The following is a 24,428-nucleotide window of genomic DNA, read 5'->3' as shown; positions in this document are numbered from 1 at the left end:
AGAAAAAAAAGAAAATCCCACTTTACAGAGTGATCACAGAGGCACAGATAAGTTCTCTATAACTTGCCCAAGGTCACTATTAAGTGGCAGAGCTGGGGGTTCACATCAGGCCATCTGGGCCAGCATCTGCGCTCATAACTTCACAGCGTGCTGCCTCTCCAACACCAGCTCAGGCAGTGGGCACTCTAAAGACCCACCACGGCCAGGCACGGTGGCTCATGCCTGTAATCCCAACACTTCGGGAGACCAAGGCAGGTGGTTCATGAGGTCAGGAAATCGAGACCATCCTGGCCAACATGGTGAAACCCCGTCTCTACTAAAAATACGAAAATTAGCTGGGTGCAGTGTGGTGGCACATGCCTGTAGTCCCAGCTGCAGGGGAGGCTGAGGCAGGAGAATCGCTTGAGGTTGCAGTGAGCTGTGATCATGCCACAGCACTCCAGACTGGGTGACAGAGTGAGACTCCGTCTCAAAAAATAAAAAATAAAAATAAAAAGACCCACCACACAGAATTATGGAGAGTGCTAGGTTGACAGGGCAAGGACGTCTGCATCCGAGAACCGAAGGAGGCCAGTGTGGCCAAGGGTGGAGAGTGAGGGGAACCCGGTAGGTGATGAGCCTGGATTTGCAGGTAGGAACAGAGTTTACAAGTCTCCTAGGGTGGGGTCAGTACATGGGAAGCATGTGGCTGGGTGTTCAAGAGGTTTCTGAGCTTTCGTTGCCACAGGCCAGTGATGCAGGAGGCAGAAGCGCCCTCTGTCTTTCTGTGGCTTAGCTTCAGTTCTGTCTGTGCGCAGCCCAGAGGCCCAGGGTTCATCTTAGCCCTAAGTTCCCCAGCTGCCCCCTGGGCTTTCTCCCTGGGCATGCCACCACCCAGACTGGAAATGCCACCGCCATGAGTACCATCCCTCAACTCCTCATTATTACATGGTTCAGCCGGGCGCGGTGGCTCACGCCTGTAATCCCAGCACTTTAGGAGGCCGAGGCAGGTGGATCATGAGGTCAGGAGATCGAGACCATCCTGGCTAACACAGTGAAACCCTATCTCTACTAAAGACACAAGAAGCCAGGCGAGGTGGCGGGCGCCTGTAGTCCCAGCTACTTGGGAGGCTGAGACAGGAGAATGGCGTAAACCCAGGAGGCAGAGCTTGCAGTGAGCCAAGATCGCACCACTGTACTCCAGCCTGGGCAACAGAGCAAGACTCCGTCTCAAAAAAAACAAAACAGGCCGGGCGCAGTGGCTCAAGCCTGTAATCCCAGCATTCTGGGAGGCCGAGACGGGCGGATCACAAGGTCAGGAGATCGAGACCATCCTGGCTACTATGGTGAAACCTCGTCTCTACTAAAAAATACAAAAAAACTAGCTGGGCGAGGTGGTGGGCGCCTGTAGTCCCAGCTACTCGGGAGGCTGAGGCAGGAGAATGGCGTAAACCCGGGTGGCGGAGCTAGCAGTGAGCTGAGATCTGGCCACTGCACTCCAGCCTGGGTGACAGAGCGAGACTCCGTCTCAAAAAACAAAACAAAACAAAACAAAACAAACAAAAGTACATGATTCATTAATACAGCCAATTAGGCCTTCTGCCACCAGCCTCATTCCTCCTTGAAATATCCAATCCCTGTACTTCCGGTTTTGATTCTGGAGATGCCATATCACTTAAGGCCTCTGCAATTTTCCTCCAGAGCACTTGATATCAACTCAAGATCTACCAACTGACTATCCAGGGGAGGGGCCTGGGATTGTTGTCTGGGAGAGGGGAAGATCAGGTCTGTTGCTGACTGTCCAGCCTCAGGTTGTCCTCCCATTGTTCCTCTCTTATACTTTTCTGGAAATGCCCATCTGTCTGGGATGCTCATTCTCAGATGTCCTTGGTTTTCTCACTGCCTCTCACCCCTCCGAAGTCTTCAGGTCTCATTGCCTCTGTGATGACCCCGGAAGTACTCTCTCTCACCTAGTTCTTTCTCCAGATCTTCAAACTACATGCGTGTCCAACCACTAGCATGACATCTGCCCCTGATGTCCCTCAAAGCTCTCCAAACCTCACAAGCTGGAGCACCAGCACCTGCCTTACTTGAACATGCTTGGCTAAGGCTGAGCATGTTTCCAGGTGGCTCATGCCTAGAATCCCAGCATTTTGGGAGGCCAAGGCAAGCAAATGACTTCAGGTCAGGGGCTGGAAACCAGCCTGGCCAACATAGTGAAACTCCGTCTCTACAAAAAATACAAATAAATAAATAAATAGCCAGGCATGGTGATGCAGCGACTCAGGTGGCTGAGGCAGGTGAATCACTTGAACCCAGGAGGCAGAAGTTGCAGTGAACCAAGATCACACCATGGCACTCTAGCCTGGGTGACAGAGTGAGACTCCGTTTCAAAAAAATTAATTAATTAATTATTATTATTATTATTATTTTTGAGGCCGAGTCTCGCTCTGTCGCTGGGACTGGAGTGCAGTGGCCAGATCTCAGCTCACTGCAAGCTCCGCCTCCTGAGTTTACGCCATTCTCCTGCCTCAGCCTCCCGAGTAGCTGGGACTACAGGCGCCCGCCACCTCGCCCGGCTAGTTTTTGTATTTTTAGTAGAGACGGGGTTTCACCGTGTTAGCCAGGATGGTCTCGATCTCCTGACCTCGTGATCCGCCCGTCTCGGCCTCCCAAAGTGCTGGGATTACAGGCTTGAGCCACCGCGCCCGGCCAATTAATTAATTTTTAAAAATACCCAGGCATGGTGGCTAACGCTTGTAATCCTACCACTTTGGGAGGCTGAGGCAGGCGGATCACCTGAGGTCAGCAGTTCAAGACCAGCCTGGCCAACATGGTGAAACCTCTTCTCTACTACAAATACAAAAACTAGCCAGGCGTGGCTGGGCATCGTGGCTTACATCTATAATCCTAACACTCCAGGAGGTCCAGGCGGGTGGATTGCCTGAGTTCAGGAGTTCAAGATCAGCCTGGGCAACATGATGAAATCCTGTCTCTACTAAAATACAAAAAAATTACTCAGGCATGGTGGTGTGTGCCTGTAATCCCAGCTACTCAGGAGGTTGAGGCAGGAGAATTGCTTGAACCCAGGAGGCGGAGGTTGCAGTGAGCTGAGATCATGCCACTGCAGCCCAGCCTGAGCGACAGAGCAAGACTCTGTCTCAAAAAAAAAAAAAAAGAGGTTGGGGACGTTCTAGATTTAAGAGACTTAAGAGATATAAGGACTGGCCAGGCGTGGTGGCTCATGCCTATAATACCAGCACTTTGGGAGGCCAAGGCAGGTGGATCACTTGAGGTCAGGAGTTCAAGAACAGCCTGGCCAACAGGGCGAAACCTCGTCTCCACTAAAAATACAAAAGTTAGCCGGGCGTGCTGGCACGCACCTGTAATCCCAACTACTCGGGAGGCTGAGGCAGGAGAATCGCTTGAACCTAGGAGGCAGAGGTTGCAATCAGCCCAGATTGTGCCACTGCACTCCACTTTGGACAACAAGAGCAAAACTCCATCTCAAAAAAAAAAAAAAAAAAAAAAGATACAAGGATCAGTGTATGATTCATCTAGAAAAGACATTTTAGGGAAATTTGAATATGGAAAAGGCATTAGGTTGAAGCAAATTATTGTTAGGTGGTATAGTGGTTATGTAGAAAACTGTCCTCCTTTTTGGAGAAGTTTACTAAGTGTTGTAGGTGAGAAGTATAAGGATTTCTGTAACGCAATTTGAAATGGCTTAGAAAAAAGTCTACCAAGCAAACATGCAAAATGTTAACACATATTGAGTCCCGGTGGTATTGTTTTTCTTTTCCTTGTTTTTTTTTGAGATGGAGTTTCACTCTTGTTGCCCAGGCTGGAGTGCAATGGCGCGATCTCGGCTCACAGCAACCTCTGCCTTCCGGGTTCAAGCTATTTCAAGCGATTCTTTTGCCTCAGCCTCTTGAGTACCTGGGATTACAGGCATGCACCACCATGCCCAGGTAATTTTTTTTTTTTTGAGAGGAAGTCTTGCTCTGTCGCCCAGACTGGAGAGCAGTGGCGCGATCTCGGCTCACTGCAAGCTCCGCCTCCCGGGCTCATGCCATTCTCCTGCCTCAGCCTCCCCAGCATCTGGAACTACAGGCAACTGCCACCGTGCGCGGCTAATTTTTTGTATTTTTAGTAGAGAAGGGGTTTCACCATCGTGTCGATCTCCTGACCTCGTGATCCGCCCACCTCCGCCTCCCAAAGTGGTGGGATTACAGGCGTGACCCACCGCGCCCGGCCTAATTTTGTATTTTTAGTAGAGATGGGATTTCTCCATGTTGGTCAGGCTAGTCGCGAACTCCCAACCTCAGGTGATCTGCCCGCCTAGGCCTCCCAAAGTGCTGGGATTACAGGCGTGTCACTGCCCCGGTCATTCTTTTTCTTTTTTCTTTTTTTTTTGAGATGGAGTTTCACTCTGTCCCCCAGGCTGGAGTGCAGTGGCATGATCTTGGCTCACTGCAACCTCTACCTCCCCAGGTTCAAGCAATTCTCCTGCCTCAGCCTCCGGAGTAGGTGGGATTACAGGTGCATGCCACCACACCTGGCTAATGTTTGTTTTTTTCTTTGTTTGGGATGGAGTTTTGCTCTGTCGCCCAGGCTGGAGTGCAGTGGCATAATCTCAGCTCACTGCAACCTCCACCTCCTGGGTTAAAGTGATCCTCCTGCCTCAGCCTCCCCAGGAATTCGAATTATAGGGGCAGACCACCACATCCAGCTAATTTCTGTATTTTTAGTAGAGACAAGATTTCACCATGTCGGCCAGGTTGGTCTTGAACCCCCAATCTCAGGTTATCCGCCTGCCTTGGCCTACCAAAGTGCAGGGATTACAGGCGTGAGCCACTGAGCTTGGCCAATTTTTGTATTTTTATTAGAGATGGGGTTTCGTCATGTTGGCCAGGCTAGTCTCGAATTCTTGGCCTTAGGTGATCCCACCAGAAGTATTGGGATTACAGGAGTGAGCCCACCGGGCCCGGTCTTTTCTGTATGTGTTTAAGATATTGCCAGGCGTGGTGGAAGGCCTAGGTGGGCGGATCACTTGAGATCAGCAGTTCGAGAGCAGCCTGGGCAACATGGTGAAACTCTGCTTCTACTAAAAATACAAAAATTAGCCGGGTGTGGTGGTACACACCTGTAATCCCAGCTAATCGGGAGGCTAAGGCAGGAGAATCACTTGAACCTGGGAGGAGGAGGTTGCAGTGAGCGGAGATTGCGCCACTGCACTCCAGCCTGGGCGACAGACTGAGACTCCATCTCAACAAAAATAGTATATCTGTAAAAAAAAAAAAAAAAAAAAAAAAAACTGAACAGGCTGGGTGAGGTGGCTCACGCCTGTAATCCCAGCACTTTGGGAGGCCAAGGCAGGCAGATCACAAGGTCAAGAGATCGAGACCATCCTGGCCAATATGATGAAACCCCGTCTCTACTAAAAATACAAAAATTAGCTGGGTGTGGTGGTGTGCACCTGTAGTACTAGTTGCTTGGGAGGCTGAAGCAAGGGAATCACTTGAACCTGGGAGGCGGAGGTTGCAGTGAGCCAAGATTGCCCTACTGCATTCCAGCCTGGTGGCAAAGCGAGACTCCATCTCAAAAAAAAAAAAAAAAAAAAAAAAAAAACCAAAAAAATAAACAAAAAAAAAAAGACTGAACAATTGAACAATTAGCTGGATGTGGTGGCACGTGCCTGTAATCCCAGTTACTTCAGAGGCTGAGGCAGGAGAATTGTTTGAACCCGGGAGGCAGAGACTGCAGTGAGCTGAGGTCACACCATTGCACTCCAGCCTGGGCAGTAGAAACTCTGTTTCAAAAAAGGAAAAAACAAAAAAACTGAACATATTTCCTACCCTTGCCCCAGCTCCATTTTTCATCTGGTACCCCTTCTCCCCAGAATCCCCCTTGACCCAGCCTCTGGTACCACCCCCAACTTCAGCCCATGATTGGGCCTAACCAGTAGGCACCCTCCACCTGTGATTGGAGGGATCTGGGCTGGAACCCCAAGGTTATTCAGCTGTCCTCAGCTTCTTTGAGCCTGCAGCCCCTCCCTTCTACCTCAGCTAATGATCTATTTCTCACCTCTCCAAGAAAACAGAGGCACTGGCTGGGACCTCCTTCAGTTTCCTTCCCTTCCCACATAAAACACAGCTGAGGCCCCAATATACCTTTCCTTCCAGTGTCAGAGGTTGAGGCATTCCTCATCTGGTCCATGGCCCATGCCTTCACCAGTGATTCCATCCACACACCCTGCACCTTCTTTGCCTCAGTGGTCTCTTGGTCTTGTACCTTCAACCTTCCCTCTCAATTGGCTTCTTCCCAACAGCACTGTACTCATTCAATAATGTGTTCATTCAATTCACAAATATTTATTGAGCACCTACTCTGCACCAGGTCTTGCTCTAGGCATCGGGAACAAAGCAGTGAAGAAGTCCTCACCTCCTGGTGTTTCCATTATAGACAACCAGAAAGACACAGTTATGAATAATAATAAGAACAAAAATCAAGCAATCATAAAATGGGTCTATAGATCAATGGAGTAGGATTGAGAATCCAAAAATAAACCTGTGCTTTTGTGGTCATGGGTGCCAAGACCATTCAAATGGAGAAAGAATAGTCCTTTCAACAAATCATGCTAGGACAAGTGGATATCCACATGCAAAAGAACGAAGTTGAACCCCTCCCTTACACCATAAATTAATTCAAAATGGATCAAAGTCTTAAATGTAAGGACTAAAACTGTAAAACTCTTGGCAAAAAACATAAGGGTAAATCTTCATGATTGGGGATTGGTCAGTAGTTTCTTAGCTATGATTCCGAAAGCACAAGCAAGAAAGAAAAAATAGGTGGCACTTCAGGAGGCCAAGGCAGGTGGATTACTTGAAGCCCAGAAGTTTGAGATCAGCCTGGGGAACATGGTGAAACCTTGTCTCTACAAAAAAATATAAAACTTAGCCAGGCATGGTGGCACACACCTGTAATTCAACTATTAGGGAGGCTGAGGTGGAGGGGATCACTTGGGCCTTGGAGATCGGGGATGCAATGACCCCAGATCATGTCACTGTACTCCAGCTGGGGCGACAGAACAAAGTGAGAGCCTATCTTAAAAAAAAAAGAAAAAAAAAAAAAAAAAAAAACTAAAGAAAAACCAGGAAAACTAGACCTGATCAGAATTTAAAATTTTTATATTTAAAATGACACTATCAAGAAAATGAAGGCCGGGCACGGTGGCTCAAGCCTGTAATCCCAGCACTTTGGGAGGCCGAGACGGGCGGATCATGAGGTCAGGAGATCGAGACCATCCTGGCTAATACGGTGAAACCCCGTCTCTACTAAAAAATACAAAAAACTAGCCGGGTGACGAGGTGGGCGCCTGTAGTCCCAGCTACTCGGGAGGCTGAGACAGGAGAATGGCGTGAACCCGGGAGGCGGAGCTTGCAGTGAGCTGAGATCTGGCCACTGCACTCCAGCCTGGGTGACAGAGCGAGACTCCGTCTCAAAAAAAAAAAAAAAAAAAAAAAAAGAAAAGATAACCCACAAAGTGGGATAAAATATTTGTAAATTTCATATCTGATAAAGGACATATCCAGAATACATGAAGAATTCTGACAACTCAACAATAAAGACGGCAGGGTGCAGTGGCTCACACCTGTAATCCCAGCACTGTGGGAGGCTGAGGCAGGTAGATCACATGAGGTCAGGAGTTCGAGACCAGCCTGGCCAACATGGTGAAACCCCCGCCTCTGCTAAAAATACAAAAATTAGCCAGGCGTGATTAGCACCTGTAATCCCAGCTGCTCAGGAGGCTGAGACAGGAGAAGTTGCAGTGAGCCAAGATCATGATACTGCACTCCAGCCTGAACAACACAGTGAGACTCTGAAACAAAACAAAACACAACAATAAAGACAAATTACTCGATTTTTAAAAAATGGGCAAAGGATCTAAATAGATATTTCTCCAAAGAAGATTATAAATGGCCAATAGGTACAAAATATAAAAATTAGCTGGGAGTAGTGGCTTGTGCCTGTAGTCCCAGCTACTCAGGAAGCTGAGGCAGGAGGATCATCTGAGTCTGGGAGATGGAAGTTGCAGTGAGCCAAGATCGCACCACTGCACGTCAGCCTGGGTGACAGAGTGAGACCCTGTCTCAAAAAAACACCAAAAAGGCCAGGCGCGGTGGCTCAAGCCTGTAATCCCGGCACTTTGGGAGGCCGAGATGGGCGGATCACAAGGTCAGGAGATCGAGACCATCCTGGCTAACATGGTGAAACCCCGTCTCTACTGAAAAATACAAAAAACTAGCCGGGCGCAGTGGCGGGCGCCTGTAGTCCCAGCTACTCCGGAGGCTGAGGCAGGAGAATGGCGTAAATCCGGGAGGCGGAGCTTGCAGTGAGCTGAGATCCGGCCACTGCACTCCAGCCTGGGAGACAGAGCAAGACTCCGTCTCAAAAAAAAAAAGGAAAAAAAAAAAAAAAACACCAAAAACCAAAACCACTGGATTGTACTCTTTGTGAATTTTATGGTATGAGAATTATATCTCAACAAAAACAAAATAAATAAATAAATAGGAAAAACATCAGGTAATTTTGGAGAGTGCTAATAGCTCCAAGGCGATTCAACAGGAAGATGTGCTAGAGTGACCTGGGATCTGATAGGGGATCCTAGAGCCAGGGGAGAGGCCAAAGAATACCTGTTTGAGGAGGGACTCCAGCTGATTGACAGGAGGAGTCCTGGGGTGGCAGAGGGAACAGCAAACCCAGGCCCTGTGATAAGAGAGGCCAACTATACAGGACCTCTGGAAAAAGCCCTTTCACGCTATCCCCCACTCACAACTGCTGCCTTTGATCTACAAAGCCCTGTCTTCCAATCTCGGTTTTTGCTTAAAGTTTTTGCCTGAGAGATATGAAGATTTTCCAGATTGTTCTGAGTATGGCTGGAGTTAGAAGCAAGTTCCCAGACCTCACCTTCCATTTGTCCTCGGTGGGCCTAAGAAAATCACATCTCTTCGGTCTTACTTCTGCCAGTTTCTCACTAAGAAGGGAAAAGCCACATCTCACCCAAGTGAATCTCTCTGGGAGGCAGCGGGGGTAGTGGGGGGTGGGGGCGTGTGCCTCAGAGACTGGGTGCTGGGGAGCCTGCAGAGCTTCCCAGGCCTTACCCAACAAACTCGGGCTAGGCTCCGATCTTGTCTGTCTGTCCTGGAATTAGAATCCAGCAGGAGATGGCTGTCACAGGGATGCATACTAACACTGGTTTACTTCTTTCTTTTTTTTTTCTGAGACGAAGTTTTGCTCTTGTTACCCAGGCTGGAGTACAATGGTGTCATGTCGGCTCACTGCAACCTCCGCCTCCTGGGTTCAAGCCATTGTTCTGCCTCAGTCTCCCGGGTAGCTGGGATTACAGGCATGTGCCACCATGCTGGGCTAATTTTTTGTATTTTTAGTAGAGATAGGGTTTCACCATGTTGGCCAGGCTGGTCTCGAACTCCTGACCTCAGGTAATCCACCCACCTCGGTCTCCCAAAGTGCTGGGATTACAGGCGTGAGCCACCACTTTTGGCCTAATACTGGTTTTCATGAGAAACGAAGTCAGATCTTTTCTGACTGTTGGCTGAGGGCCTCTTTTTTTTTTTTGATACAAAGTCTCACTCTGTTGCCCAGGCTGGAGTGCAGTGGTGTGATCCTGGCTCATGCAACCTCAGACTCCCGGGTTCAAGCAATTTCCATGCCTTAGCCTCCCAAGTAGCTGGGATTACAAATGTATACCACTATGGCTGGCTAATTTTTGTATTTTTAGTGGAGATGGGGTTTCACCATGTGGTCCTGCTGGTCTCAAACTCCTGACCTTTTGTGATCCACCCACCTAGACCTCCTAAAGTGCTGGGATTACAGGCGTGAGCTGCCACATCCAGCCTGGCTGAGGGACTTGATGATGGGGCCTGTCTTTGCCATTTCAGACACATTTTCTATAAATCTAGCTAGCTGAATCTACAGCTCTGGAGGGTTTTTTTTTTTTTTTTTTTTTTTTTTGAGAGAGAGTCTCACTCTGTCACCAGGCTGGAGTGCAGTGGCGCAATCTCAGCTCACTACAACCTCCATCTCCCAGGTTTAAGCGATTCTCCTGCCTCAGCCTCCCAAGTAGCTGGGATTACAGGCATGTACCAGCACGCCCAGCTAATTTTTATATTTTTAGTAGAGATGAGGTTTCACTATGTTGGCCAGGAGGGTCTCAATCTCTTGACCTCGTGATCTGCCCGCCTTAGTCTCCCAAAGTGCTGGGATTATAGGAGTGAGCCACTATGCCTGGTCTTTTTTTTTTTTTTGAGACAGAGTATCACTCTCTCACTCAGGCTGGAGTGCAGTGGCACAGTCTTGGCTCACTGCAACCTCCACCTCCCAGATTCAAGCGATTCTCCTCCCTCAGCCTCCTGAGTAGCTGGGACTACAGGTGCACACCACCATGCCCAGCTAATTTTCGTATTTTTAGTAGAGATGGGGTTTCACCATATTGGCCAGGCTGGTCTTGAACTCCTGACCTCCTGATCCGCCCGCCCCAGCCTCCCAAAGGGCTGGGATTATAGGCGTGAGCCACCGCACCCGGCCCATATTTCTTATTTCTTTACCTCTTATTCACTCTTCATCCCACAACAAACCTGAAACATTTCCTACCAGTTCACCAAAGCTTTACCCAGAGTCTTTATTTTTAATTAAAAAAGTTAAATAAAAATAGAAACGGGGTCTTGCTTAGTTGCCCAGGCTGGTCTCAAACTTCTAGGTTCAAGGGACCTGCCCACCTCCGCCTCCCAAAGTGCTGGGATTAGAGGCATGCACCACCACACCCAGCCTACCCAGAATCTTATCTTGCTTTTATTCACCTGACCCTCTTTTAATATTTATTTATTTATTTATTTATTTTTGAGCTAGGGTGTCCTCTGTCGCCCAGGCTATAATGCAGTGGTGTGGTCTTAGCTCACTGCAACCTCTACCACCTGGGCTCAAGTGATTCTCCCACTTCAGCCTCCGGAGCAGCTGGGACTACAGACACACGCACCACACCCAGCTAATTTTTTGTAGAGACGAGGTTTTGTTGCCCAGTCTGGTCTTTAACTCCTGGCCTCAAATGATCCACCCGCCTCGGCCTCCCGAAGTGCTGGGATTATAGGCTTGAGCCACCATACCCAGTCCTTTTAGTATTTATTGAGCAACTACTGGGTACAAACTCTTTGTCATTCCTCCACTAGCAAGAGCAGTGCTTTCACAAGCTGCTTTTCAGCCTTTGTTTTCATCTGTAAAATAGGATACTATCTTCTCTTTGAGGGAAAACAAGGGGTAGGTGTGGGTGGGTGAGCTATAAACCCTAATTCTCACCCAGGAGGAGGTGCAGCCACTTTTCTGGCCACTGGCTGGAGACCTTCCCCTTTCCCCATACTCCTCCTCCCACTCCCTGATCCAAGCACTGCCAGAACCCAGCATTCTCTCACTTTCTCTTCCTCTGTTTTGAATCAGTATGTTCAGAAGTGCTTGGCTTGATGCTGGGAGTGCATCCAACAAAATCAGATGCCTAGAGAAGGAGCAGGATTGGGGTGAGAGAGAGAAGACATAACTGGGTTGAGGAACCTGAGGGCATCCTGAAGGAGGTGCTCAGTGGGCAGCTGCTTTGTGTTGGGCCCAGGGCCAGGTTATACGTACTTTGAATATTTTATCTTCATAACTATCTCATTTGTGAGGCTCAAAGAGCATAAAAGACATTCCTGGTAAGTGGCCTAGCTGCAGTTTGAATTTGTATCCATCTGACTCCAGGTCACGTAAGCTTTTTTTTTTTTTTTGAGATGGAGTCTTGCCCTGTAGCCCAGGCTGGAGTGCAATGGCGGGATCTCAGCTCAATGCAACCTACACCCCCCAGGTTCAAGCCATTCTCCTGCCTCAGCCTCCCTAGTAGCTGGGATTACAGGCACGCGCCACCACGCCCAGCTAATCTTTTGTATCTTTAGTAGAGACGGGGTTTCACCGTGTTGGCCAGGCTGGTCTTGAACCCCTGATCTCATGATCCGCCCTTCTCAGCCTCCCAAAGTGCTGGGATTACAGGCGTGAGCCATTAAGCCCGGTCATAAACTCTCTTATACTTTTATTTATTTATTTATTGGAGCCAGAGTCTCACTCTGTCACCCAGGCTGGAGTGCAATGGCATGAACATGGCTCACTGCAGCCTCCACATCCTGGGCTCAAGTGATCCTCCCACCTCAGCCTGCCAAGTAGCTGGGACTATGGGTGCGAATCATACACCACCACGCCAGGATAATTTTTTTTTTTTTTGAGATAGTTTCGCCTTGTGGTCCAGGCTGGAGTGAAATGGCACGATCTCAGCTCACTGCAACCTCAGCCTCTTGGGCTCAAGTGATTCTCCTGCCTCAGCTGGGGTTTCACCATGTTGGTCAGGCTGTTCTCAAACTCCTGACCTCATGTGTGACCCACCCGCCTTGGCCTCCCAAAGTGCTGGGATTACAGATGTGAGCCACAGCGCCTGGCCTACATTTTGTATTTTTTGTAGAGACAGGGTTTAGCCATATTGCCCAGGCTGGTCTTGAACTCCTGGGCTCAAGTCCCAGCCTCCCAAAGTGCTGGGACTAAAGGCGTGCACCACCATACCTGGCCTCTTAAGCTTTTTAAAGCATTCTCTGGCACCAAAGGCTGTTTGTTCCTCAAACATCTTGAATCCTTTTTGGGAGGATTTGAGTTTTGTACAACTCATTTGGTCCGTTATTGAAACCACAATTCTGTCTGATGGAGACACAGGCTTGGAGAGGAGAGGAGGGGATAGATAGGCATCATGAAATGTTTCTGGAGCACTCACTCTGAGCCTCACAGTCTGGGCTTGGTCACTGGAGGTCAGAGAGTATATATCCTTAGTCTTGTTGGAAGTGGCTCTCCAACTGGATGAGACCAGATTTAGAAGCCATTAGTTACTACTGGGACTCATTCAGGGAAAAATGGCTGCCTGTAGGGGTGGGAAGACTTCCGGAAGGAGGAGTCTTCTAAACAGAATGAATGGAGTTTGCCCATGGGAAAAGGCAGAGTGACAGACGTGAGCATAGGCTGGACAGGATGTGGCTTGTCCTGGCACTGGGCAGTTGGGGGAAGTGAGAGCAGGAGGGCAGGGATTAGTGGTCACCATATGAAACTTCAGAAGGAGGTTTAAGAAGAAGAAAACTTAAAGGTGGATGCTTGAGTCCTTCGGGCTGGGGCTGGGGGTACAGGCTCAGGTTATCGACAGAACCTGGTATTCGGGGCAGGAAGGAGACTTTGCTGGTGGGCTGCCTGGTCTCAGATGTGGCCAGGCCTTTCTTGATCTTAAGTTGAAAACTGATTCAATTCTGGGGAAATCCGTGGGTGGGGAGAGGAAGGAAACAGCTCCTAGACCCATCAGAAGGCATGGTTCTGGTGTTCTCCAGCTACGTTCAGGATTAATTACGAAAGGCCTCCATGCCTCTCCCAAGACTTAACTGTTTAGTCAGAAGGCAGATGCTGTTCCTGTTCAGTGGGAACAAGGAGCTGGAACTAGGATGGGAGTTTGTCTCTGGTCAAGTCATGCTTCCTTTCTGGAAGATGGAGATAACAATAATGCCCATCTCAGAGGAATAAATGAGTATCTTGCAGGGTAGCTGGAACAAAGGAGGATAAGCTACAACTGTTATTGTAACAACAGGCAGAGCCCTTGCTGGAGTTGTGTTTCTAGGGGAGGAACCAAGTGTCTTCTGGACACAGAAGAGTGAGCTTTCTACTGCTCAGATGCAATCATGTCATTATTCTCCCTCCTCCCTCACCTTCCATGGCTGCTTACTGCCTTCCAGATAAAGCTTAAACTCTTTAACTCGACCAACCAAGCCCTGCAGGGTGAGGCCCCTGTGTCTGCCCCATCCTTGGTTGAGCCTCTTTCTGCACTCACCACCTCCGCCCCCGGCACATGCACTGGCCTTGGTGTGGTCAGTTCCTCTGAAGCCTGGTGTTTCTCTGGACGGCTGGAATCTCTGCCTCTTCCCCTTCTTGCCTGGCTATTCCTGCATATCCTCCAGGACTCTCTCTGGATGTTGCTTCCTCAAGGATACCCCTGAGTTGGTTTCAAGGGCCTTCTCAGCTTCTCCAGCACCCTTGGCTTCTCTCTCAGTACTCAGTTCTCTGCCTTGTTATTACCTGTCTGCTTTTTCCACAAGGCTGTGACAGGGAGCCCCCAAAATATTCATGGAATTAATGAATGAAAAGGGGCAGTTCTAAGAAAAAAGAGGTCGCTGTACATTGGCCAAATGTCCCAAGGTATCTATTATATCTCACCAGTTTACAGATGAGGAAACTGAGCCTAAGGTAGAGTCCGTCTGCCTGTCATTCAAATTCCTGGGCACCTGTGTGTGAGCACCATGCCGGGCTCTTCACAGGCAGTATTTGTAGGCTGGACAGGACGAGAGCAAGCATGTGAGACCCATCACACCAGGTGAGAGTTAAGGTGCTGACACCTTGCGTGAGGGCTTAGTCTCTTGGGCCTCAATTCTTCGTAGGGCCGGTGAAGGGTCATAGGAACGACTGTATGTGAAGTGCCTAGGATAGTGTCCAGTACATAGTACAGACCCAGCAAGTGTTTACTGATTCTTATCTCGGTCCTAAGGATGGGGGTCACAGGCCCAGAAGAGGTCCCTGAATTGAGACAACCAGCCAGAGGAAAGCTGAGTGTACATCCCAGGCCCCCAACCTACAGGGACACAGTCCTCTCCCTTCTGCCCCCACAAGGAGTCAGTATCCTTGTGACAGTCTATGGTGCTGTGGTTCTTCTCAACCTAGTGCTGGCACACATGAGATGCTTGGCTAGGGCCTGCTGGATGGGGAGGCTGGAGACGGGTCTGCTGTGGTTGAGGCCTCTGTGGCCAAGCTTTATTCTAAGAGGAAGGGACGGTCCTCAGGGGTTACCCCAGAGAAGTCTGAGAGGTTTTCCCTGGGGTCCTGGTCTTCTCCCCTAGACCTGTCAGCAAGCAGTTCATCCCCAGCAGCCAATCTCCTCTTGGCCTTCACTCTTCCAGAAGGCAGTGTTGTTCAGAGGTGAGCTTTGGAAGAAACTGTTGTCTCAACCCTATTTTCACACCTTACCACCTTTATTTAACTATCTTTTCCCGAGGCCAGGATCTCATCTTTTGTTTCCCCAGCACTCAGCACACTGCCTGGAATGCAGGAAATGGTTGCTGAATAAAGCGATGAATTACATTTCAGCACTCATCAAGTGCTCAGCCTATAACTAAGTCTAAGTGTAGGCTGCTAACACTTAGACCTTTACCTTACAGGATCTTCGCAGCCAGTGCTGTGCATTGGAAGTTGCAGATGGGGAAACTGAGGCTCAGGGCTGTTAAGTGACTTGTTTAAGGCAGCTCTCAGGCCCTGAGGATGGTTAGTGGCAAAGTAAAGGACTGGGAGCATTGATGAATTGGGGCAATTGGCAGAGGAGTAATTGTCAGTCAAAATGATTGGCTCAAATTATTAGGTGTGAAGAAGGAACCAGTCAGAGCTTCCCTGTTGAGTCGAATTGCCCAGTTGGGATGAGCAGGGTGAGTGACCCTGGCAGAACAAAGGGCTGGCCCTTGTAGGTATAGACTGGACTTTTCTCTGGTTGGTCCCAGCACATAGACAACTGCCAACCTGACTTTGCACCTGGGAATCTTCAGGGTACCTCAGACTCTTCAACAGAAGGAGCCTCCCTGAGGTCACGGCTCTCTCATCACTCCCGTTCCAGTGGGCGCTTTCCTTTTAACAAAGCCCACTCGCTGTCTTGGCGAGGTCTGCATCCGGCACTGGCAGACATGTGCTAAGGGCCTGTTGACTTGGGAGCCTCCATCACTGGACTGTGGGCCTTGGAGAGCAAAAGGGTAAGGGCATCTCGAGCTCCACGCCCGCTGGGCCAGTCGCTGGGTGAAGGAAAGATGGAGTTTAGCTGGCCAGCACTGATGTCACACAGGGCAACGCCAAAAGTGGCCTTTCTCCCAGGTGGGCTCAAAGTTAACAGAAGGCAGTGAGTAAACAGTCCATTGGGGCAATAACTATGCACATTTACTAAGCCATGGGAAGAACACTAGTCACGTGGCCCTCGAGGGCGGCGCCCTCAGCTTGAGATGGAGTTAACTCCAAATCTAATCACAGAAGGCTTTCTGGAGGAGGCGGAATTTTTATGGCCGCCGGATCCGGCTCTCTCTGAACAGCGAGAAGGCGCTTAGCGCCCTAGGGACCAGGTAACTCCTGAGGTGAGCTTCTTGGTGGGGATCAAGCCCAGGGGCCGACGGAGTCCGGGCTGGGGGAAGGGTCCGAGGAGCTGGAGTCGCGAGTTCAGGCCCAGCTCGGGCTCCCTGTCCTGCCCTTCCGCTGTCTTGGGGGATTGGACGCCACGCGGCCGCGCTAGGGTCGGTGCTGCGGGCCCGGTGCAGGATGCAGGCCGTGAGGCCCCAGGCCGAGAGCTGCGCCAGCCGGCTTGTCCCGGCCAGCCGGGCGGTCCCGTGTGCCGGCGCAGTTCCGCTGGGGTCCAGATGCCCGGCCCTCAGGGGCGAGGCGCGCGCTCCCCGGGGAACCGGCTGCGGAGCAGTCGGCCCGCGCTGGGCGGCGGTGGCACGAGAGGGCCATCTGCCTGGGTGCCGAGAACTGCAACGTCCGCGGTGCGAGGCGCGGCCCGTCCCGGCCCCCAGCCCGGCGCGCACGCACATACCCACGCCGGCCGGCGCCCGCTGCCCGAGCCCCCGTGCCAGGCCCAGACCCTGACTAGGCGCGGGAGGCGGTGCAGGGACTAGAGAACCCCCTCCCCGGGCGTTCCCCTCGCCCCGCCCGAGGCTGCGAGGACCCTTGGGCTCGGGGGTGGTGAGGGAGCTTCGTCCCGGCTGGGCCCGCGCTGGGGACTCGGCCTCCCTGGGCGGGGGCCGCACGGCTGCAGGCCGAGGTGCGGGTCCGCTGTCAGGCTGCAGCCCGGCTCCGTGCGGGGGTGGGCTCAGCGCTGGGGTCGCCTGGCTTCGTTCTCGCGCGGAGGCCGCGGCCGGGCGAGCAGTGCCCGGGCGGGTAACCCGACCCGGCTCCCCGGAGCCGCTCACCCCGCACGGCCGGGCAGGGGGAGGGAGAGGGATGGGGGGAGGGGGAAGGGAAGGGGTGGTGGGTGAGGGGCTGTGGGCACCGCAGGGCCGAATCCCCGGCCCGTCTGCGCTGCTGTAGGGCGGCTGCCCGCGGCACCCGGGACGATCCAGCCTCTGCCTCGCGGGCGTCGAGCCTGAGACAGGAGGGAGCCCTGGGGCTGCACAGGCTTGGCTCAGGGAGGCAGACCCGAGCTGCTGCCTCCATTTTGTTTCCTGCTCAGCTTGGTCGGTGGTGGTGGTGGTGGTGTGGGTTTGGGGTGCGGCCGGGTAGGGGGGTTCACCTGCGGCCGCGTCTGCTCGGGGCCTGAGGCCTCGAAGACCCCAGCCCAAGCCCCCAGGTGAGCCCTGCGGCAGGAGGGGGGTTGCCTTGGCCTCGGGCCGAACCCAGCGGGCTGAGGGCAGGTGCCCAGTGGATGGGGAGCCTGGGCTGTAACCTAAGATGGAGGCCGGTACTGACGCGGGCCCGAGCGGGGCTGGTGGGGCGATCGGACAGGCCTCAGCCGGGCCAGGTACCGCCTGGGTTGGGGTTCGAGACGCGTAGGGTGCGGGAACCGTGTGCGGCTCGAGGCCAGCGCTGTGCCCCGAGGTAGGTGAGGGGATCGGAATGCCACCCACGACGCCCGCAGGCCCCGACACTCCAAGGAGGCGCGCGAGGCCCCTGGGGAGCCCGCCTCAGGCCCCGCCCGGGCAGCCGGGCCGGCCCGTAGGCCCCGGCCGCGAGCGGGCGCGCAGGGGGAGGGGAGGGGGCGGCAGCGGCAGCTCCGCTGATTGGGTGGCGCGCTCGCAAGCCCGACTTCACCCGCCCTGAACCCCGAAGAGTGAGGCAAGGGAACGCGCGCGCTCGGTGGGGGAAGGGGTGCGCGCGCACTCGGGGCCCAGCCGCACGCGGGCCGGCGCGAGGCGCTCGGTCGCACGCGCCGCCACGGGGGCGCGCGCGGTGGGGGTGTGAGGAGGAGGAGGCGGCGGCGGAATAGGCCGGGGCAGGTCGCGCTCGCTGCCTTCTCCCTTGAAGAGAGACGCGGGGGGAGGGGGGTGCGGCGAGCGGCCCCGCTCTCTCCCCACCGCTCCGCTCGCACCCCAGTGTAATGAGGGTCACTCCCTCCCCCCAGCTGGCCCGGGAGGGGGCGCGGGGCACGGTAACTAGTGCGCTGGGGTGGGCGGCGGGCAGGCGCGAGGAGGAGGGAGGGAGGAGGTGGCCGGGCGGGGAAGATGGTGGTGGCCGTGAGGTGAGGGGCTCGGGGGAGGGCCGGGCGCGGTGCGGGGTTGGTGGCCGGCGGCGCTGCAGCCGCCGGCCCCCTCCCCCTCTTCCATCACTACCAGCCGGGCTCGGGCCTAGCTGGCCGGGCTGCCGCGAACTTCCTCCCGGCGCGGCCCGTGCCCCACCGTCCGCCCGCGAACACCTCGGCCTGCGCCTCCCCTCAGGTAGCGGGCTGCGGCGCGCGGGGCTGGCTGCCCTCCCGCAGCAAACTTTGCTTGCTGCTGAATATTGATGAGAGCGATCGGCTCGGCTGGGAGGTGCTGCCGCCGCTGCGGGAAGGAGCGCGGCCCGGGCAGGCGGCGGCGGCGTCGGCAGCAGCCATGTTTTTCAGGCTGTGGCAGCTGCTGCTGCCCTGACTGGGCTTCGCCGGCTGCCTCGGTTTCTCACTCTGCCGCGTCCCGGCCTCTGGGCCTTGCAGCTGCGGACCCCAGCAGGCCTGCATTCAGGAAGGCGAGCTCTGGGGTGCACCCGCCTCGGCCGGCTCGCCTGCGGCCTGCGCACTGCCGCTGCAAAGGCTCCGGCGCTGGCTGGGCGCAGGGTGCAGCGCTATTGTGACCGCTGCGCCCGAGCGAGCCAGGAAGGGGGGTACCTTTTTGTGCAGGGTCCAGGAGCCCCCCTCGGACCCCGCAGCCTATTTGCCTTTGAGAGATCCAGTTGCTCGACCCCTGGCGAGGGAGGGGGAGGACGATTCCTGTTTGAGAATTGGAAATTTTGACTGGCAGAGGGGTTTTAATTTTAGTTCAGCCCAAGTGTCCACCAGTCTGCAGAGGAGGAAAAAGAGACGGGCTGTTTCTATGTGGCAGAATCGGCCCAGCTTCGGGAAAATGGAGTTTTCAGAGGCTCACCGAGGCCATTTTTTCGTCTCCAGTCGGGGGAACTTTTTCTGGCCATAGAAGTGCAGCGGAGTGGCATACAGGCCACTAGGCCTTGAACTGGCTGCCATTTTGAAGAGTCGAGTCAGATGGCCTATTAACTCAGATTAATTGCTGTGCTTTTGGATTCCAGGTTGATGCCGGCCCAGGATGGATCAGACCTGTGAACTACCCAGAAGAAATTGTCTGCTGCCCTTTTCCAATCCAGTGAATTTAGATGCCCCTGAAGACAAGGACAGCCCTTTCGGTAATGATCAATCCAATTTTTCTGAGCCACTTAATGGGTGTACTATGCAGTTATCGACTGTCAGTGGAACATCCCAAAATGCTTATGGACAAGATTCTCCATCTTGTTACATTCCACTGCGGAGACTACAGGATTTGGCCTCCATGATCAATGTAGAGTATTTAAATGGGTCTGCTGATGGATCAGAATCCTTTCAAGGCCCTGAAAAAAGTGATTCAAGAGCTCAGACGCCAATTGTTTGCACTTCTTTGAGTCCTGGTGGTCCTACAGCACTTGCTATGAAACAGGAACTCTCTTGTAATAACTCCCCTGAACTCCAGGTAAAAGTAACAAAGACTATCAAGAATGGCTTTCTGCACTTTGAGAATTTTACTTGTGTGGACGATGCAGATGTAGATTCTGAAATGGACCCAGAACAGCCAGTCACAGAGGATGAGAGTATAGAGGAGATCTTTGAGGAAACTCAGACCAATGCCACCTGCAATTATGAGACTAAATCAGAGAATGGTGTAAAAGTGGCCATGGGAAGTGAACAAGACAGCACACCAGAGAGTAGACACGGTGCAGTCAAATCGCCATTCTTGCCATTAGCTCCTCAGACTGAAACACAGAAAAATAAGCAAAGAAATGAAGTGGACGGCAGCAATGAAAAAGCAGCCCTTCTCCCAGCCCCCTTTTCACTAGGAGATACAAACATTACAATAGAAGAGCAATTAAACTCAATAAATTTATCTTTTCAGGATGATCCAGATTCCAGTACCAGTACATTAGGAAACATGCTAGAATTACCTGGAACTTCATCATCATCTACTTCACAGGAATTGCCATTTGTAAGCAGTTTTTGGTACAACTTAAATATATACGTATATGTATATATACAGGCCACTTAAAGAGAAACTTGTAACACATTTGTTTTTGGTTGCTTATCAGTTCACAGCTGAAATCCTATTGCTAAGCATAAGCTTTTGGGCAGAATTTTACTTTGATTTTTAAATTCATCTCTGGTATGAGTTTGGTTATTTTAAGCTTTTTCCAAATAACCATTGAGAGTAGGCTAATGCTTTTAAAGGCATTTGATTGAGTTCTGATTTAATTTCTCAAGATGGAGATAGACATATGATTAAGAAAAAAAAGAAAAGATGGGTTTTGGCCTGCCAGCACCATGAGTGCAGGTGAACCAATTTAGTGCTTGGAGTCCTGTTGCTGTATGCAGCAGATTATTTTTTTACTTGATGACTTGACTCTTACTTCAGGTTGAAGGGCATTTTGAACACAGATTAAAGTGACTAAGATGAGGTTTTTTTGGACGTTGTCAAAATCTAAATTAGGCTAGTTTTTCTGAACTACCTGTTGTGAAGGTATAGCATCGTGTGCTTTTGATAACTGCCACCATTGGCTCTTTTTTTTCTTTTTTTGAGATGGAGTCTCACTCTGTCACCCAGGCTAGAGTGCAGTGGTTGCTCACTGCAACCTATACCTCTTGGGTTCAAGCGATTCTCCTACTTCACCCTCCCGAGTAGCTGGGATTACTGGTATCCATCACCACGCCTGGCTAGTTTTTGTATCACCATTAGTTCTTGAACTTTTTCTAGTTTTCTTTTATTTTAACAGAACTGTAACTAAAAGTTTTATATTAATTTATTGTTTAGAGACTGGCCTTGCCATGTTGCCCGGGCTGGCGTCGGAACTCCTGGGCTCATTCAATCCTCCTGCATCAGCTAGAACTACAGTAGTTTCAGATTTTGAAGTGTATATATGTATGTGTGATACATATTCTGTGTGTATAGAAATGGAGAGTATCTTATTTGAGTTGCTGTTTTCAGTAATGTCAAGTATTGTTAGAGGGTGATAAATGATAACATTTGTTTTTATTTGAGCTTATGCAGAATTTCTTGACTTCTAGCTAAATGATCAGTTCACTTCTCTTAGCCTCAATTCTATTGCCTCTAAATTCCAAAAGTACTTGATTGTTATAAGATTCCTTCAGCTTTCAATATTAATATTTGATCATTGATTTTGTTTCTGCCCAAACACATTGTTTGGTTACTGCCGGTAATGTTACCAAAGATAAATTTTTTTTGGCCAAAAAATGTTTCAGAGATGATACCACATTAAGTTTCTATAAGAAAAACTTTTATGGTATGTTGTTATTCTGAGTTCATTAAACATTCACTTTACCTTATATCCCTGCTGTTCTTTAAAGTTACAGAGGGAGAATGTGGGTGTGTCACTTTTGTTTCTGTTGATTCTTAATTGTGCCTTAGTACTCCTTGGTTTCTTGGCAATTGCAGATTTTGAAAAATTTGCTTTAGTGGTTATCTTGAGTCTGAATTGTCCTAGGGTGGGTAGGCTGTTTTGAAAACTTAGTGGCAGCTCAGAAGTCCTTTTTCTTGAGTACATGTTGAAATTTATTTTATATATATCGTTTTGTCTTTGTTTTTGCACATAAATTTAAATCTGACAATGGAGATAGATGTTTCTCTAGAAGCATACAAATAGAATTGTAAACCTGTTTCTCATCAAAGAGATGTTAGTGGAGTATTGGTTCTATTAAACAAACAAACAAAAAAAATGAAGGCCGAGTGTGGTGGCCCACGCCTGTAATCCCATCACTTTGGGAGGCTGAGGTGGGCAGATCACCTGAGGTCGGGAGTTTGAGACCAGCCTGGCCAACATGGTGAAACTCTATCTCTACAAAAATACAAAAATTAGCCAGGTGTGATGGTGGGCAACTGAAATCCCAGCTACTTGAGAGACTGAGGCATGAGAATCGCTTCAACCTGGGAGGCAGAGGTTGCAGTGAGCTGAGATTGCGCCATTGCACTCCATACTGGGCAACAAGAGCGAAACTGTCTCGAAAAAAAAAAAGACAGTAAAAAAACTGAAAATATTGGAGCCTTTAGATAGTAGCTTACATGTTTGAAATGGGAGTTAGCAAATGCATGAATGTAGAAGTTTTTTTTTCAGGGAGAAATTGAAATTGCTCAAAGACTTTATGAGCTTGAAGAAGCAAGTATGTAACTTTACTTATTTTTATTTTTTTGAGACAGAGTCTTGCTATCGCCCAGGCTGGAGTGTAGTGGTGCGATCTAGGCTCACTTCAACCGCCTCCTCCTGTGTTCAAGTGATTCTCCCGCCTCAGCCTCCCGAGTAGCTGGGACTACAGGTGTGCACCACCACACCCGACTACTTTTTGTATTTTTATTGGAGACGAGGTTTCACCATGTTGGCCAGGCTGGTCTCAAACTCCTGACCTCAGGTGATCCACCCACCTTGGCCTCCCAAAGTGCTGGGATTACAGCCGTGAGCCACTGTACCCATCCCCTAATTTATTTATTTCTTTATTTTTATTTTTATTTTTTTGAGACGGCGTCTCGCTCTGTCCACCAGGCTGGAGTGCAGTGGCGCTATCTCGGCTCACTGCAAGCTCCGCCTCCCGGGTTCCCCCCATTCTCCTGCCTCAACCTCGCGAGTAGCTGGGACTACAGGCGCCCGCCACGGCGCCTGGCTTTTTTTTGTATTTTTAGTAGAGACGGGGTTTCACCATGGTCTTGATCTCCTGACCTTGTGATCCGCCCGCCTCGGCCTCCCAAAGTGCTGGGAATACAGGCGTGAGCCACCGCGCCCGGCCCCATCCCCTAATTTATTATTTTAGAATTTGGTTCAGAGTTGTGATTGAAATTTATTGCATTTATTTTTGCCTTTGATATTTTTAGACTGAGGACTTTTTTTTTTTTTGAGACGAAGTTTCACTCTTGTCACCCAGGCTGGAGTACAAGGCGTGATCTTGGCTCACTACAACCTCTGCCTTCTGGGTTCAAGTGATTCTCCTGCCTCAGCCTTCCCAGTAGCTGGGATTACAGGTGTGCACCACACACCCAGCTAATTTTTGTATTTTTAGTAGAGATGGGGTTTTACCATGTTGGCCAGGTGAACGCCTGACCTCAGGTGATCCACCCGCCTCAGCCTCGCAGAGTGCTGAGGTGTGAGCCATGGAGCCCGTTCTTAGACTGAGGACTTAAAAAGTGAGGTCAGGGTGGGCGTGGTGGCTCACGCCTGTAATCCCAGCACTTGGAGGCTGAGGCGGGTAGATCACCTGAGATGAGGATTTCAAGACCAGCCTGGCCAACATGGCGAAACACCATCTCTACTAAAAATACAAAAAATTAGCTAGGCATACTGGCGGGAGCCTGTAATCTGAGCTACTCAGGAGGCTGAGGCAGGAGAATCGCTTGAACCCGGGAGGCTGAGGTTGCAGTGAGCCGAGATTGCCCCATTGCATTCCAGCCTGGGCGACAGGAGAGAAACTCCCTCTCAAGAAAAAAAAAAGCCATCCTGGCTAACATGGTGAAACCTCGTCTCTACGAAAAATACCAAAGCTAGCCGGGTATGGTGGCGGACGCCTGTAGTCCTAGCTACTCGGGAGGTTGAGACAGGAGGATTACTTGAACCTGGGAGGTGGAGGTTACAGTGAGCTGAGATTGCGCCACTGCCTTCCAACCTGGCGAGAGGGAGACTCCGTCTCAAAAAAAAAAAAAAAAAGCAGTCAATCTTAGAATGCAAAGTTAGGTAAGCAATAAGGCTTGAGAAAAGCGTAATTAAAAATAACTCTTCTAGGCCGGGCGCGGTGGCTCAAGCCTGTAATCCTAGCACTTTGGGAGGCCGAGACGGGCGGATCACGAGGTCAGGAGATCGAGACCATCCTGGCTAACACAGTGAAACCCTTTCTCTACTAAAAAAATACAAAAAACTAGCCGGGCGAGGTGGCGGGCGCCTGTAGTGCCAGCTACTCGGGAGGCTGAGGCAGGAGAATGGTGCAAACCCGGGAGGCGGAGCTTGCAGTGAGCTGAGATCCGGCCACTGCACTCCAGCCTGGGCGACAGAGTGAGACTCCGTCTCAAAAAAAAAAAAAAATAAATAACTCT

At 51.0% G+C, this 24,428-nt stretch overlaps 1 protein-coding gene across 8 annotated transcripts in view; it reads left to right on the top strand.

Annotated features, from left to right (window-relative positions):
• Positions 1 to 17,344: 17,344 nt before the first annotated feature.
• Positions 17,345 to 24,428, top strand: part of NSD1 (nuclear receptor binding SET domain protein 1) — a 173,934-nt gene continuing 166,850 nt past the window's right edge. Inside the window, exons 1-3 of one of the 8 annotated variants that reach the window (XM_010386416.2) lie at positions 17,345 to 17,464; positions 19,390 to 19,503; positions 20,244 to 20,333. In XM_010386416.2, coding sequence (XP_010384718.1) covers positions 19,474 to 19,503; positions 20,244 to 20,333 — 120 coding nt within the window. In that variant the 5' untranslated portion in view covers positions 17,345 to 17,464; positions 19,390 to 19,473. Of the gene's footprint in view, positions 17,465 to 18,070; positions 18,263 to 18,430; positions 18,549 to 19,389; positions 20,334 to 24,428 lie in introns of those variants that run through there. The other 7 variants (XM_030926948.1, XM_030926951.1, XM_030926950.1 and 4 more) reach the window with 7 other exon arrangements.

Source organism: Rhinopithecus roxellana, chromosome 3 (genome assembly GCF_007565055.1).
Source record: "Rhinopithecus roxellana isolate Shanxi Qingling chromosome 3, ASM756505v1, whole genome shotgun sequence".
NCBI lineage: Eukaryota > Metazoa > Chordata > Mammalia > Primates > Cercopithecidae > Rhinopithecus > Rhinopithecus roxellana.
The sequence above is the reverse complement of the archived record's forward strand: the minus strand, read 5'-3'. Positions and strand labels throughout refer to the sequence as shown.